Here is a 13,595-nt window from a genome sequence, read left to right as displayed (position 1 = left end):
TATCACACAGAACTGAATCCGATTTGCATCCGCGAGGCCCTTTCAACGGTAAACATCAATATAAACAATGCTAATTTTGTTTTTTTTCTGCACATAGTAAGCACACTCAGTGACAGTCGAATGAATGATTTGGTGCAGCAGTCGTTTGACTATGTCATTCTATGTTTTGAATAATCATGCGATGTTTGTCAAAATTCGGACTGAAATTGCTTCATGAAGATGAATATTTTATGCTCTGCCTAGAAATCACCCACCCCAGTTTTCACCCACCGATATTAAAATCTTCATTTCTCGAAAATTAGTGGTTGAAAACAGTTAAAAATGTTCCATACAATTATCAAACAATTTTTAAAAAACACTTGAACTTTTGTGAGGGCAATTTCTGGGTACCTTACCTTAACTTATAAGATGAAAAATGACCTGAAACCTGACTGAAACCTGAAACCTGGTCTGAAATTTTCATTATTCCGTGCAACTGTCCAATTCACATGACTATAGAAAGCCTCTGAGCCTCTCGAAAGGAGGTTTCGGTGTCTCTTGAAAGTAGGCTTCCCTGCCTCTTGAAGGGCGGCTTGGAAAGGACGCCTCTGAGCCTCTTTAAAGTAGGTTTCCAAGCATCTTGAAAGAATAATTCCGAGCCCTTTGAAGGGAGGCTTTCGAGCCTCTTGAAAGGAGCATCTGAGACTTCCGAGTCTCTTGAAAGGAGGTTTCCGAGACTCTAGAAAGTAGGCTTTCGAGCCTCTAGGAAGTATACTTCCAAGCTTCAGTAGGTTTACGAACCCCTTGAAAGCAGGCTTCTGGGCCGCTTAAAAGAATTTTTTGAAAGAAGGCTTCCAAACCTCTTGAAAGGAGATTTCCAAGTCTCTTGAAAGTAGGCTTCCGAGCCTCCTAAAAGTAAGGAAACCTCTTGGGGCTTGAAAGCTTGTTAGGAGGCTTTTGGGTCTCTTAAAAGCAGGCTTCCAGATTCCGAGAATTCTGAACTTTTCGAAAGGAGGCTTCCAAGCCTCTTAAAAGGGGGCTTCCGAAACTTTTGAAAGGCTTCCAAACCTCTTGAAAGGAGATTTCCTAGCCTCTTAAGAGGAGGCATTCAAGCTGCTTCGAAGACTCCCGAGAAGCGTAGAAAAATGCTTCCCAGCCTCTTGAATGGAGACTTCCGATTTTCTTGAAAGGATGCCTTTGAGCTGCTTGCAAAAAGCATTCCGAAAAGCGTAGAAGGATGCTTCTAATCCTCTTGCAACGAAGCAACCAAGCTTTTCAGCAAAAAGCCTTCATGCTGTATAGGGTAAATACGGTGCTCGATACAATCATTGCTTCAAGCTTTTAACACCACACCATAATGCTAAACACACGCACTTCAATCTTATCACTAGAACTTATATAAACATACTAGAATACATTTGAAAATGTATCCTCAAACCGAACAAAAATTCACCTCGGCTCAAGAACTTCTAGCCGTGCTGCCAAAAGGCCGGGATTATGAAAATGATCCTTCATCGTCAATAGGAAAACTGTCTAATACGTTGACGCTATCATGTTATTTATAATTCTCTCGATTTCAAAAGGTGAAAAAAATATTGTTTTTAAGTATTTGGAAGAAATTTGGATGAGTAAATATATCTTCTTAAACAAATAAAAATGATTATGAATAATACCATCTGGCATCTTGTTGCCGTGGAACGTGCATATTTTTGTTTACGTCGCATTTTCTACCGTCCCGAGAGAGAATGAGAGTAAAATGTTGAGAGATTGAGTGAAATTTTGCTTAGGCCGGGAACTGGTTTTACGTATGCCGGAATGGCAATCGCTGACTGAAATGAGTGCTGCACCTCGTTAATTTAAAGCAAATAAAAACTTTTTTGAACGATATTTAGCACGAATAGCTATTTTTTAAGCAGAAGTGAACCCCAATACAGTATTATCAAAGACTAATTAAGACGTCACTGTAGAGCTCATTCGAGGGACCACTTCTACTACTGCATTTGGTCCCTCGGTACCCAAATTTGACGTTTCTGTGCAGACCCAAGTTTTTTATCTACCTTGCGATAAAATAGAGTTACTAGTAGCCTATGGCAACAACATCTTGTTTGGAAGAATACTTTTGGTTTTGTTTTGTTTAGGAATGCAATGCAAAATGCAATTGCAAATTTATTCTATTATTTTTTCTTATTTTCCAGAATTGGCATCGTTTTAGAATGATGATATTATCTACTTGTCGATTCTAAGATAGACAAGCAGTACTCACGGAGCGTTTCTATCATTCTCCACATTTTACATGTGTAGCCATCGGTGAGAATTTTCCCTGGCTTTTAGTGAGGGCTCTTCAAATTATAACTGCTATTGAACAAAGACAAATATCTATTATGTAGTAGTAATAAAAACGATGTTTGTATTTTTTTTTTTTTATATCTAATTTTATTCATGTGGCTTCATGTGGTTATTTGAATCAAATATTGTATGACGTCGCTTCCTGTTCGGGTAACGGGTTTACCTGGAACTGGGAGTGCAAACCAAACGTTTGGAAGTCTACGGCACCGGCTGTTGGATTACCCCAAATGTTGGTTAAATTCAGTGGAAATACGGCCACAAATACGATTCGGCAAACCAAAGCGCTTCAGGAGGAATAATAACCAACAAACCGGCATTTTTTATTATTATTAACTGATTTTTTATGTCAAATGGCAGTTCCTGACACATTTATTCAATGTTTTGATCTACATAACATTTGGAAAGTTACCGTAGCAACACATGAAGCAGTACTAGCTACTCAGCTCTGTACGTGCGCCAAGGTGAGAGCATAATGCGGTTGTTCAATTTTCTATTCTGGTACTCCATGAGCACTAAAAAAGTGAGCTCTTGTATGGGACATGAACGTCTTAATTAGTCTTTGGTATTATACAGCCCACAAAATTCAGGAAAAGCTGCTTCCTGTTATAAATATCAATTAAATAATGCAGTCGTACGCATGTTAGGCCGGGAATGGGGTAAGAAACCCTATTCTAGGTTTTAGTTCAGAAAAATATTCTAACCATATCATTCAACATTTTATTTTGATTAGGTAGATTGCATTGGAGATTTTTGAAATTAGCTCATTCGACCTTTTGTTTTGTAGCCCTTCATATTCTGAGTTGGTTGTGAAGAGCAGGATTCAATTGGCTTTGATTTACTGATCGTCAAGCATATTATGTACAAGACAAAGTTTTGTAATAAAGACGGCTTTGGCAGGTTTTGTTCTATTATTGTCAGGGGGGTTTTTGTCGACTAAATTTTATAAAATTTGGCCACAATATTCTTTGATATGCAAAGAATGTTTAGGCCAAATTTGAGCATAATCAGTTATAAAAAACCCCCCTGACAATAATAGAACAAAACCTGCCAAAGCCGTCATTCCCCCTAACAAAACTTTATCAATAAGTTTTGATTGGAATTGTAATGCGTCTTACGCATTTTTGTCCGCATTTTTGACCTGGGTCCAGCGAAGGTACCCCCAGGGGTACATGTATCCCAGGTTGAGATCCGCTGATCTAGGGAATCAAAGCTGTTTGTGTTTTGTGAATCTTAAAATTAAGTTCAAAAGTTAGGGAAACCATAGCATTTCCAAAAAGCCAGGTCAGAAAATGGGAGGTTAGTTTTTTGAAAAACTGAACACTATTTGAGAAATATTTATTTTCGCAGTCCTTGGAGACCTTGGAGAACTAGCTTCGGAGAGCATCCACAACGAATTCGCTGAAAAGATTTAAAGCTCCTAAAACATCAAAATCTTACTCATTATAACTCTTGATGTCTGTAATAGATTACAATAGTGGACATTCGGTTTAATCTTTAATTTTTTGTTTTAGAGATTGTTCTTTTTTGTATGGAACAAATTGGATTAATGACAATTATTCTTCCCATAATAACAAACATAATTTAGAATCAGTTCAACTACCTGTACGTTTTTAAAATGTTTTGTTTCCAAATATTATTAACTTTATGGTAAGTGAAATTCATTCCAGTTTTTATTTTATGAAGCTAACTTGAAGGACTTGAAACATTACAGAGGCATTATCAATGAAATTCCTAAAATTTCTTTAGTAAATTCCGAATAATTTCCCGTGCAAATTTTGAAGAATTTTCCGTGAAAATTTCAAAGATATTTTTCTAGGAAATTAAGAGGAATTTTCCGTTGAAATTTCTTCTTTTCTTCTGAAATTTGAACGTTGACAGGGAAACTACTGAACCGAAAGGCGTGAAAATTTGAATGCAAAGATTTTTGGGGTCGGGGAAGATTCTTAAGATGGTTTGAGACCCCTCCCCACTTTGAAACACCAGTTTCTTTATAACTCGAGATCTAATATTCTATATACATACAAATTAATTTCTGTCTGTCTGAAACTTAGACTCGGAAAATTTTGAGCCGATCTACGTGAAAATTTGTATGCAAGGATTTTTGGGACCGGGGAAGGTTCTCAAAATGGTTCGAGACCCCCACCCCCCTTCTCGAAGGAGTGGCTGTATTTCTGCATAACTCGAGATCTAATCAAGCAAATAGAACCAAAATTGACATGTGGAGGTTTTTGAAGGCGAGATGGTTTGAGACCCCTCCTCGCTCTAAATGAAACACAAATTTTGGAAATTATCGTTTTTTGGCAAGAAGTTTTAGTGGAACTAGTTGATCATAATTAATCCAACTAGGGACGATTGTACCTTATATAGTAAGTAATATGAAAATCACGTTAGATCAGAAATTGTATTAAAAACCAACTAGCGTGCCTTTCTCGTGCGTTAGTGAAAAAAAAGTATATTAGCCATAAATGTTGATCTTAATAGCCCGATCTGACTAATTTCCAATAGGAAACAATGGGATAGGATTCACCATCCAATGCAACTTGTTTATAGTTTATTAAAAATAATCAGGTCAACTTTTTACATCAAAAGCTCCGGTGAGGTTAAAGATGCCCGAAAGATGGTGAGTTATTTTTCGCACATATACACATGGGATCTCCAATAGCCTTGCGAACAAAGGCGTAGGATTTCCAATCCGGAGATAACAAGTTCAATGCTCGATCCGGTCTAGGATACTTTCGGGTTGGAAACATTCTCGACTCTCTGGTCATAGTGTATCCATTGTACTTGCCACACAAAATACATACTCATGCAATGGCTGGCATAGAAAAGCTTTCAATTAATAACTGATGAAATGCTAATAGATTACTAGGTTGAAAAGCAGGCCTAGTTCCAGTTAGAATGTATAGCCATTAAAGAAGAAGAAAAACCCAACTTAATTCACCGAGTGGTGATACTGCCTTTTTCATATTTAGCCAAGACACCAACCTTATATGGCGCTTATACAGTTCGATTCTATTTTCTTAATAACTTTTAAACGCAATGGTCAATCGTTATCAAATTCAATAGTGATCAACAAGGCTTTGTCCCCTGTCGAATGCAACTTGTTGCGAGAAAATCGGTTAAGAATTACTATATGAAAAAGTGGCTAATGTTTTTTGGTTTTCGTGTGCACACACACACACAGATACACACGGACAGACAGACATTTGTTCAGCTCGACGATCTGAGTCGATTGGTATATAACATCATGGGTCTCCGAGACTTCTATAAAAAGTTCGATTTTGGAGAGAAATGATAGCCTTTCGGTTCAACTTTGTTGTACAAGAAAGGCAAAAAAAGAAGGAACTCCGAGCCCTGTATCAAAAATTTGTTTTTGGAGTGAACATAATTGAACCCGATAATTTTGATTTAATTTGATTATTTTATTGGACACAAAAACCTGTTGGTGTAACACTTTGTATCAGGTCAAGGATGAGATAATAAGTGTATGTAATTATTAACCGGTTATCGTTCCCAATAAAAATTACAATTTTTTTTCTTTGCTTGAAAAATTACAATTAAAAAAAATCAACTTTTCGTTAAACCTTGCTGCAAAAGGCAAAAACATCTCATCTGACAACACTTCCCCCAATCTCGGCTGCGAATGACCAACACATCGCGAGCCGACTCGACGACGGACGTCGACGACGACGGCGAATGAGCAAGCAGGAGAGAACTTTCTTCTTATTCCACTTCTTTCGGCTACTCGCATGTTCCTTCACCATCAGCAGAGCCATGTCTGTCTGTTGCCAGTGGCCGTGTGGCAGTCAGTGCCTGCTGCCTGCCACCAGTCAAACGGGACTCGCCTTTACACTACGACGGAGACGACAATCGCCGAGGAACGGTTCTCCTCTCACTACCACACACACCGCGCGACAAAAACTCGCGACGTCGACCGACGACTGCCCATTTATCACTGCAATATGGTTTTCCGGATCTAATCCACTTTCCCGGTGACGAGAAAATCACTTTTCCCACACGAACCGCGACCTGTCGCACCGGAAAACTACACCGCCGGAAGCGCGTCGCACCGCAGAAATCACTGTCGCCGGAATCGGACGCCGGCCACGCAGGAAAATCCGATTTTTCAATCACTTTTCATCGAACCACATTGGATGTTGGAAAGGAAAAAGTGCCACCTCGGCGGATGAGGACTGGCAGAGAAAGAGAGAGAGAGGAAACTGCGTTGCTGCTGCTGCTGCACTTGAAAACACAACCGAACGTACCGACCTCCAAGTAGTGAATGAGCGTGCGAGCGACACGAAGGCAGAAAACCCTCACGGCCGTGGTGTCGTGGAAGCGCGAGCGAGAGAGACAGATGCGTGTTTGCTCCTTTTACCGTTATGCCGAACTGTCAACAGGGTTGAAAATTTACGCTACGCGAACGGTTTTCAAGCGAACGGTGCTTTCATTCTGACTGGAAAGCTTCCCATCAAGCTTCAATGTTGAACACTGAGAAAATTGTTTTTTTTTATCTGTTTCTCCCTCCCAGATGATCAAGCAGATGATTACTATGGAACTAACTAATGATTTTTCTTTTTATCTGCTAAAACAAAACAATCTGCAATGCATTAAAATGAATGCACATTTTTTCTTCAATGTGAATTTAAATCGTTATAAGTTCTTCTTTGAAATACATGTAAATTGATTTGAAATAATGGAATCTGGTCTCCCCAAAGTGCTATTTTGATCTCTTTACATTTTGCTCAAGAAAAAAAACGTTCTACGATGCGCGAGAAATGCACCACCAGAGCTAGGAGGATCATTCTGGTTTATATTTTATAATTTTGGAACAGCCAAGCCAACAATAATATATATATGATCTAAATTGAACAATCATAAGAAAATATGTTTTAAGAAACAGATTTCTTGTCACTAAAAGTTCAACCTGTGTTTCAACGTTTTATCTAAAAAAAACACGTCTCATATTCCATACTAAATTTTTAAGGTCAGTTTTTGTTCTAGGGGGTTTATCGGCCACCGATGGCACTTCCATCGATTTTACTTGTGATTGACATGTGCAGATTAGGGTAAAACCACTATGAGTGAACAAGCGGCAACCACGTGGCTTTTAGCATTGAGCGATAATTATCCGTATTGTTCACGTACACGCACAGCTGAAAGTATGCTCTTTTGGGCAGAAATACACTTTTTTGCGGGAGAATGAGACTGCCCACAAAAAGAGAAAAATTTGAAGCATAAAAAGGATAAGTTTTACACACTTTTCCTGCTTTTATGCATAAATGTAAATCATTTGTGAATAAAAGATAGTCATAATTGTGCATAAAATTTATTCCTTCTTGTGTGTAGTCCCATTCTCCCAGGAAAGAGCGTACTTTGAAGTCATAATTAAATAGTTTATAGTCAAAAGAGCATACTTCAAAGTCGTTTGTGTGTAAACTTTTTTAGCAGTGTATGTACGTTCGTGCACACTGAACTCATTTACCGAAATCTCAGCAGAACTGTTCGGTAATTATTTTATAGATTTTATGTTGTTTTATGTTTACTGTCAAAATCACCAAAAATCAGTAAAATTATTTACCGAACAGCTCTGTTGCTGAGATTTTCGGCGATTTAAGTGTGTGCATTCGAACGAAAGTTTGTGCGCATTGTTGATTACGCCAACAAAATCAAAAAGGAAAACCGTTCGAACGAATCCGATTCGTTCGAAGTTCCTTTCTTCCATAAACAAGAATAGGGGTGAATGTTTCCGTGACGATGATTTTGATTGCATTTTGTTCTAAGTGGGACGTCTGTACCTTTAATTATCTGAAATTGAACTTGACCAAAAAAGTGTTTAAAAATGTTATCTTTATTTCAATAATATTCTCATTGCAGAATTAAAAGGCACCTGTTACATTCTGAAAGTACATTTCATGTAAACTTATTCCACAGACAAGTCTGTGCTTATACTATGGCTACAAAATTAATTTTCCGCAAAACAACAACTAAATTCGATTATTTCCAATCTTACAATCTAATAAATGCATCATATTTCACGATTCAATCAGATTGAGCTATTTTGTGGTGTAAACCATTTGTCTAACTGTTAAGCACATGTTTGACATGGCTCTATCTACTGAAGCTGGAAGACACTAATCGCAATCATCAACTTATCAACACACCGGTCCAACTTTAATGCTCAGTAGTCAATCAGCTTCTTAACGCCGTCCAGGCACCGGAACTTGTCCGGGATGTAGAATGGTTCGAAAACATGCGGGAACGGGGTGTCCCAGCCGGCGATCCGCGCAATCGGTGCCTCCAGATGGAGGAAACATTCCTCTTGGATGGTGGCAGCCAGTTCCGCTCCAAATCCACTTGTTAGTGGGGCCTCGTGGGCGATCAGCACGCGACCGGTTTTCTTCGCCGACTGAAAGTGGACAAGATGATAAGTAGGAGGTCAGATTTGTTTGCGCCACAATGAAGAGGGTACTTGACGGAAACATTACACAGAAGTGCTCAGGAACGCGCTGCGAATCAGGAAGTCGAATTGAATGTATGAAAAAATCAATACGCGAATAGTATAAATAAAAAGCTTGGATCATCATAACATACGAAAGCATCATGAAGACACTAATTTCAATTTTAGCTTTAGTGATTTGCTGTGGTGCTGTTACAGATAATTTTTTACGCACTTACTCCGTTTTTTCATGTTTTCCGGTAAGTAGATTCCTAATTTATTGTAAATTACATAACAACATTTTTCCTAATTTTTAGAACGTCGAGCAAACACTAGATGACTTCAAATATATTGGAGATGTAGTGCAGGAATGTATGGACACTGGATTGCGTCTGATAGATCAATACAGGTGTTGCACACAGATTCTTAAGAATGACCCTCCGACAATTATTCAGAAAATATTGTATGATAGCTGTGTGACAAAATGGAAGGTTACCATAAGTTTCGAACTAAAGAAACTTCTAGTGGAACATCAGGACGAAATGAATAGGATTATTCAAGTAATTCAATCATTTTTCAAATGCTCTGGAGTTTCTATACCTTCATTACGTCCGTAAGGAAATAAAAAAATAGCATATTACTCACATTGCAAACTGTTTCCTTGTCCCACGGCAATATCGACACCAAGTCGATCACTTCGCAATTGACCCCGTACTGCTTCTTCGCCATATCGGCCACTTCCGTCAGAACGTGAATTTGCGTTCCCCAACCGATCAAGGTTAAGTCGTTACCAGCCCGCAGCACATCGGCTTTTCCAAGTGTGACCTCAAATGGTGCCACTGGAACTTCCTCCACTGCTGCTCGGTACAGCGTTTTCGGTTCGAAAACAATGCACGGATCCTTCTCTTTGATGCAAGCCAGCAGCAATCCTTTGGCTTTGTTCGGACCTCGCGGCACCACCACCTTCAGCCCAGGCGTATGTGCAAAATACGCCTCGGGACTCTGCGAATGGTAGCAGGCACCATGGCCGACCGCTCCGCATGGAGCCCGGAAAGTCAACGATCCACAGTCGTACAGATTTCCGCTCCTATACCGGTACTTGGCCGCTTCATTCACAATCTGATCAAACGCCGGAAAAATATAATCGGCAAACTGTATCTCCGCAATGGCAGTCGCTCCCGTGTTGGCCACCCCGATCGCAAAACCAGCAATGCCCTGTTCACACAGAGGGGTATTAAACACACGATCCTTGCCGTACTTCTTCTGCAGATCCATCGAGCAGCGAAACACGCCTCCGAAGGCGACGTCCTCCCCAAAAACCATCGCCGAGCTGTCCCGCTCCATGGCGATGTCCATAGCATTGTTGATGGCCTGGAACATGTTCATTTTCTTGGTGGGACCTTCGACCGGGGCCTTCGCATCCGGCGTGTAAACAAAATGCGACGAAGCTCTCGTAAACATCGGCGTCACGGCCACCCTGCTCAATGCGGAACCGGTAAACTTTAGCAGACTCATGATGCAGCGCCTCTTGCAGGTGAATAATTGCCTGTAAAGTGAAAACGTGAGGATCAAAACAGTCAGCTTTCGCTTGGCGACGCGCTTCATTAAATTAGATAACAGGCTAGACAACAGAATAATGTTGGCAACAAACTGAAGATAACGTTGGAATTGCTCATGAGGTGACGTAGATAGTGATGCGATTTACTTATGTAATTTTGGCACTACTTCAAAACATGGCAAAATTATTCTGATTACAAAAAATATATACCTAGTTTGCTCTTCAACTTTATATGGTTCGTTGAATGACAAGCAATACAATAAGGTACAATGAAGTTACTTAAATCTAGAACCACAACTTACGAGAAATTATTTTAAAAAATAGGCTGACTCCGTAGATTTACGTATTTTGATGTTATTAATTTTAGAACTGCGTGGTTGATAAGTTCAGTTTCAAAATCGTTCCAGTTCATTGCACCCTCCAAATTGTCATCAGATTTTGACATTTCAATGACGTTTCTTATCAGTGGGTAAAACTCAGGGGTACAGATATCCCAATCCATAATTACTGTTCATCGACAAAAAAAAGGATTCGCGTCGAAGCAAAATTTCTGTGACGGTTTCCTCTACGACCGAGTATACGACTAATGTCGTTTTCGTTTTTGTGCTACACTTTTGCACCGAAAATGTTCGTTTTTTATTTTCGTGCTACACCAGTGTAGCATTTTTCTTGCACTGGAACAAGCAGTGTAGCACCAGAAAAAATCAGAGTGTGCCGCGTAGTGTAGTTTGTTGTCAAGTTTCTGCCGTTGTTATTGTTTTGTTTTTACGGTATCCATCAGGTATCCATAACAAACAAACCCAACTGCACTCAAAACGTTCGTTTTTGCCGTGCAAAATGCTGCACTAAACGGTGTTGCTACACCTCAAAAACGAAAACGACATAAATAAAGGCAGGGTTGATAACAAATTTATCCAACTTGTACACTTAATCACGGCTTGCTTGTTCGGTATTTTTGTCTACTGACTCGAACCAAAGACTTAAGAGCTGAACAGAATGGATACGTTTGCGTCCGTTTTGACAGTTTTACCATGGAGAAACTGTCAAAACGTACGCAAACGTATCCATTCTGCTCAGCTCTTTAGTATTAGTCTTTGCTCGAACTGCAGAACACAAAAAATACCGAAAAAAACATATTTCGGCACCAACATTTCAAAAGGGCGTAACTGATTTTGTAAACAAAAGCTTCTCACGTCGCTGGTGGGTTAATTTGAGCCCACCCACGCAATCTAATACCACTGATGGAAGCACTGAATCCTCTTCTTTCATTTAATGGTGCTGGATTGTGTGGGTGAGCACAAATTAGCCCACCAGAGACGTGAAAAGCTTTTGTTTACAAAAGCAGTTTCGCCCTTTTGAAATGTTGGTGCCGATTTTTTCAAATTATTTACTGAAGTTCAGTTATAAATTTATTGAATTACCGAAAACTGTAAATGTTATTACCGAGTTTTCCATATTAGATTGCTTTTACTGAATTGAATTATACAAGTCAGTAGAAATGAATACGGACAGTTCAGTAGGGTAAATGATATATTTTGGACATGTACATATTTTGGACAAGCCTGAGCTTCTTCGATCAATTTTAGATAATGTGTAGGAATTTTTTATCGAAAGTATGATCATTGCATACTTTTACCTCAACTCTAGCGGCTCCTGATGAGAATTCACAAATCAACTATTATTTATCGTTTAAATTATCTAAAATAAAAAGCTTTCTACCAAAGCGCCTGCTGGACGCCAGTATGCAGGAGAACATGCATTATAGGACTCTTCGTAACATGCACCTGAAACACGTTTAAATTGGTTCAAACGGCAATCTTGAGGTCCTGCGGCCAAAGTTGATTGTAATAAGCCATTTTATGAGACAGATTCGAACAGCTGATCGAAATTTTGAGTGAACGGCTCGGTCTTTGTTTTGGTAAATTTGCATGCAAACCATCATCATTTCGTCATCATCATCATCATTTCATTCCATTTTCGCAAATGTTCCTTGTAAAATGTAAATATTAGTGTTTGGTCTCCTGTCATTTGAGCTTTCTATAAAATGGCTTATTGAGATACTAACATATTCCAATCGCTTAACATGAACTTGATGAATGAAAAAGGAGTGACCAAAATGAAGTTATGTTTTTATGCATCAGACATTTATTGGTCACCCCATGTACAGTACATGGATGAACCATTAATTGCCAACTTTCAGGCTGTATTCAATGATATCGATAAGATTGCGAAACAATGTTAATTTCTGGTTTAATCTATGTCAGTTAAGCAAATAAATGCATTTAAATGAATGTGGATACGTGTAGGTAAGTCATACCATTGAGATCTGTAGGTGGCCATTTTTAAATAAGGAGAAAATGACTCTGTCCAAAATATATTCATTTTCCATGTCGAAATTATATATTTGATGTCCAAAAAGAAAATATTTCAGTTCGCAGTATATCACAGTTTACACCTAGTAAACGTAATTTACTCAAAAATTGGGCAATGGAGACACAATACTAATCATAGGTTATGTATTTGGATGAACCTAGTGATTTTCAATTGGTTTATACTATTTAATCTCGATATATTTTCTAATGAAGAATGCCGGACAGCAACCCTGCAAAGATGGTGTTCGCTTCCGATCCGGCAGGTACGAGACGACGTGGAGCGCAGCGAGCGAGATGGGCAGACCAGGTGCAGAACGACTTGGCGAGCGTGGGGCGTATTCGAGGATGGAGAGATGCGGCCTCGAACCGTGTATTGTGGCGTCAAATTGTTGATTCAGTGTTATCTGTATAGATGTAGACTAAATAAATGAATGAATGAATGAATATTTTCTAATGAATGTCCTGCGCTTGTCCAAGATACATCATTTACCCTATTTTTCAATTATTATCGACTTTTTCTTCAAAAGAAAATGTCAAATACAATTATCAAATACCTTGTGGGATTGACCTGTCAGAAATTTTCATGTTACTCCCAACTTCACCAAGCCGAGCACCAGAATGAAAAAAGTGTGTTTTTTAGGTCGTTCCGAAATATTTAACGTTCCCGAAAAACAAATCGACAAAGAACCGGTATAAGGAAACCGAAGAGGATTGTACTGCAGGAAGTTGTGCAATTCCGCATTCTGGAATATGAAGCTAGGCGATCCATAATCATCTTGTTCGCGCAACGTTCGCGTTTTGCTAAGTCGGCTGCTGCTTTTCTTCTACCTGTTGTGCAGAAACTAAACCTGGCGATAATATTACAAAACTACTCGCAATGGAAACCTTCCTTTCTAATTAA

The 13,595-nt window shown here is 39.1% G+C and overlaps 1 protein-coding gene across 2 annotated transcripts; it reads right to left on the bottom strand.

Annotated features, from left to right (window-relative positions):
* Window positions 1–8,158: 8,158 nt before the first annotated feature.
* Window positions 8,159–10,771, bottom strand: LOC134214353 (2-oxoisovalerate dehydrogenase subunit beta, mitochondrial). 2 transcript variants are annotated; one of them, XM_062693746.1, is made up of 3 exons: window positions 10,625–10,771; window positions 9,410–10,310; window positions 8,159–8,734 (listed from the first exon to the last, which is right to left on the bottom strand). In XM_062693746.1, exons 2-3 carry the CDS (start codon window positions 10,277–10,279, stop codon window positions 8,507–8,509), a joined length of 1,098 nt encoding a protein of 365 aa, XP_062549730.1. In that variant the 5' UTR covers window positions 10,280–10,310; window positions 10,625–10,771; the 3' UTR covers window positions 8,159–8,506. The 2 variants fall into 2 exon arrangements, with proteins under 2 accessions (XP_062549730.1, XP_062549731.1); XM_062693747.1 differs by having other exon boundaries at window positions 10,533–10,681.
* Between the last annotated feature and the right edge of the window lie 2,824 nt (window positions 10,772–13,595).

This window comes from Armigeres subalbatus, chromosome 2 (genome assembly GCF_024139115.2).
Source record: "Armigeres subalbatus isolate Guangzhou_Male chromosome 2, GZ_Asu_2, whole genome shotgun sequence".
In the NCBI taxonomy this organism is placed as follows: domain Eukaryota; kingdom Metazoa; phylum Arthropoda; class Insecta; order Diptera; family Culicidae; genus Armigeres; species Armigeres subalbatus.
This window is presented reverse-complemented; position numbering and strand designations above follow the sequence as displayed.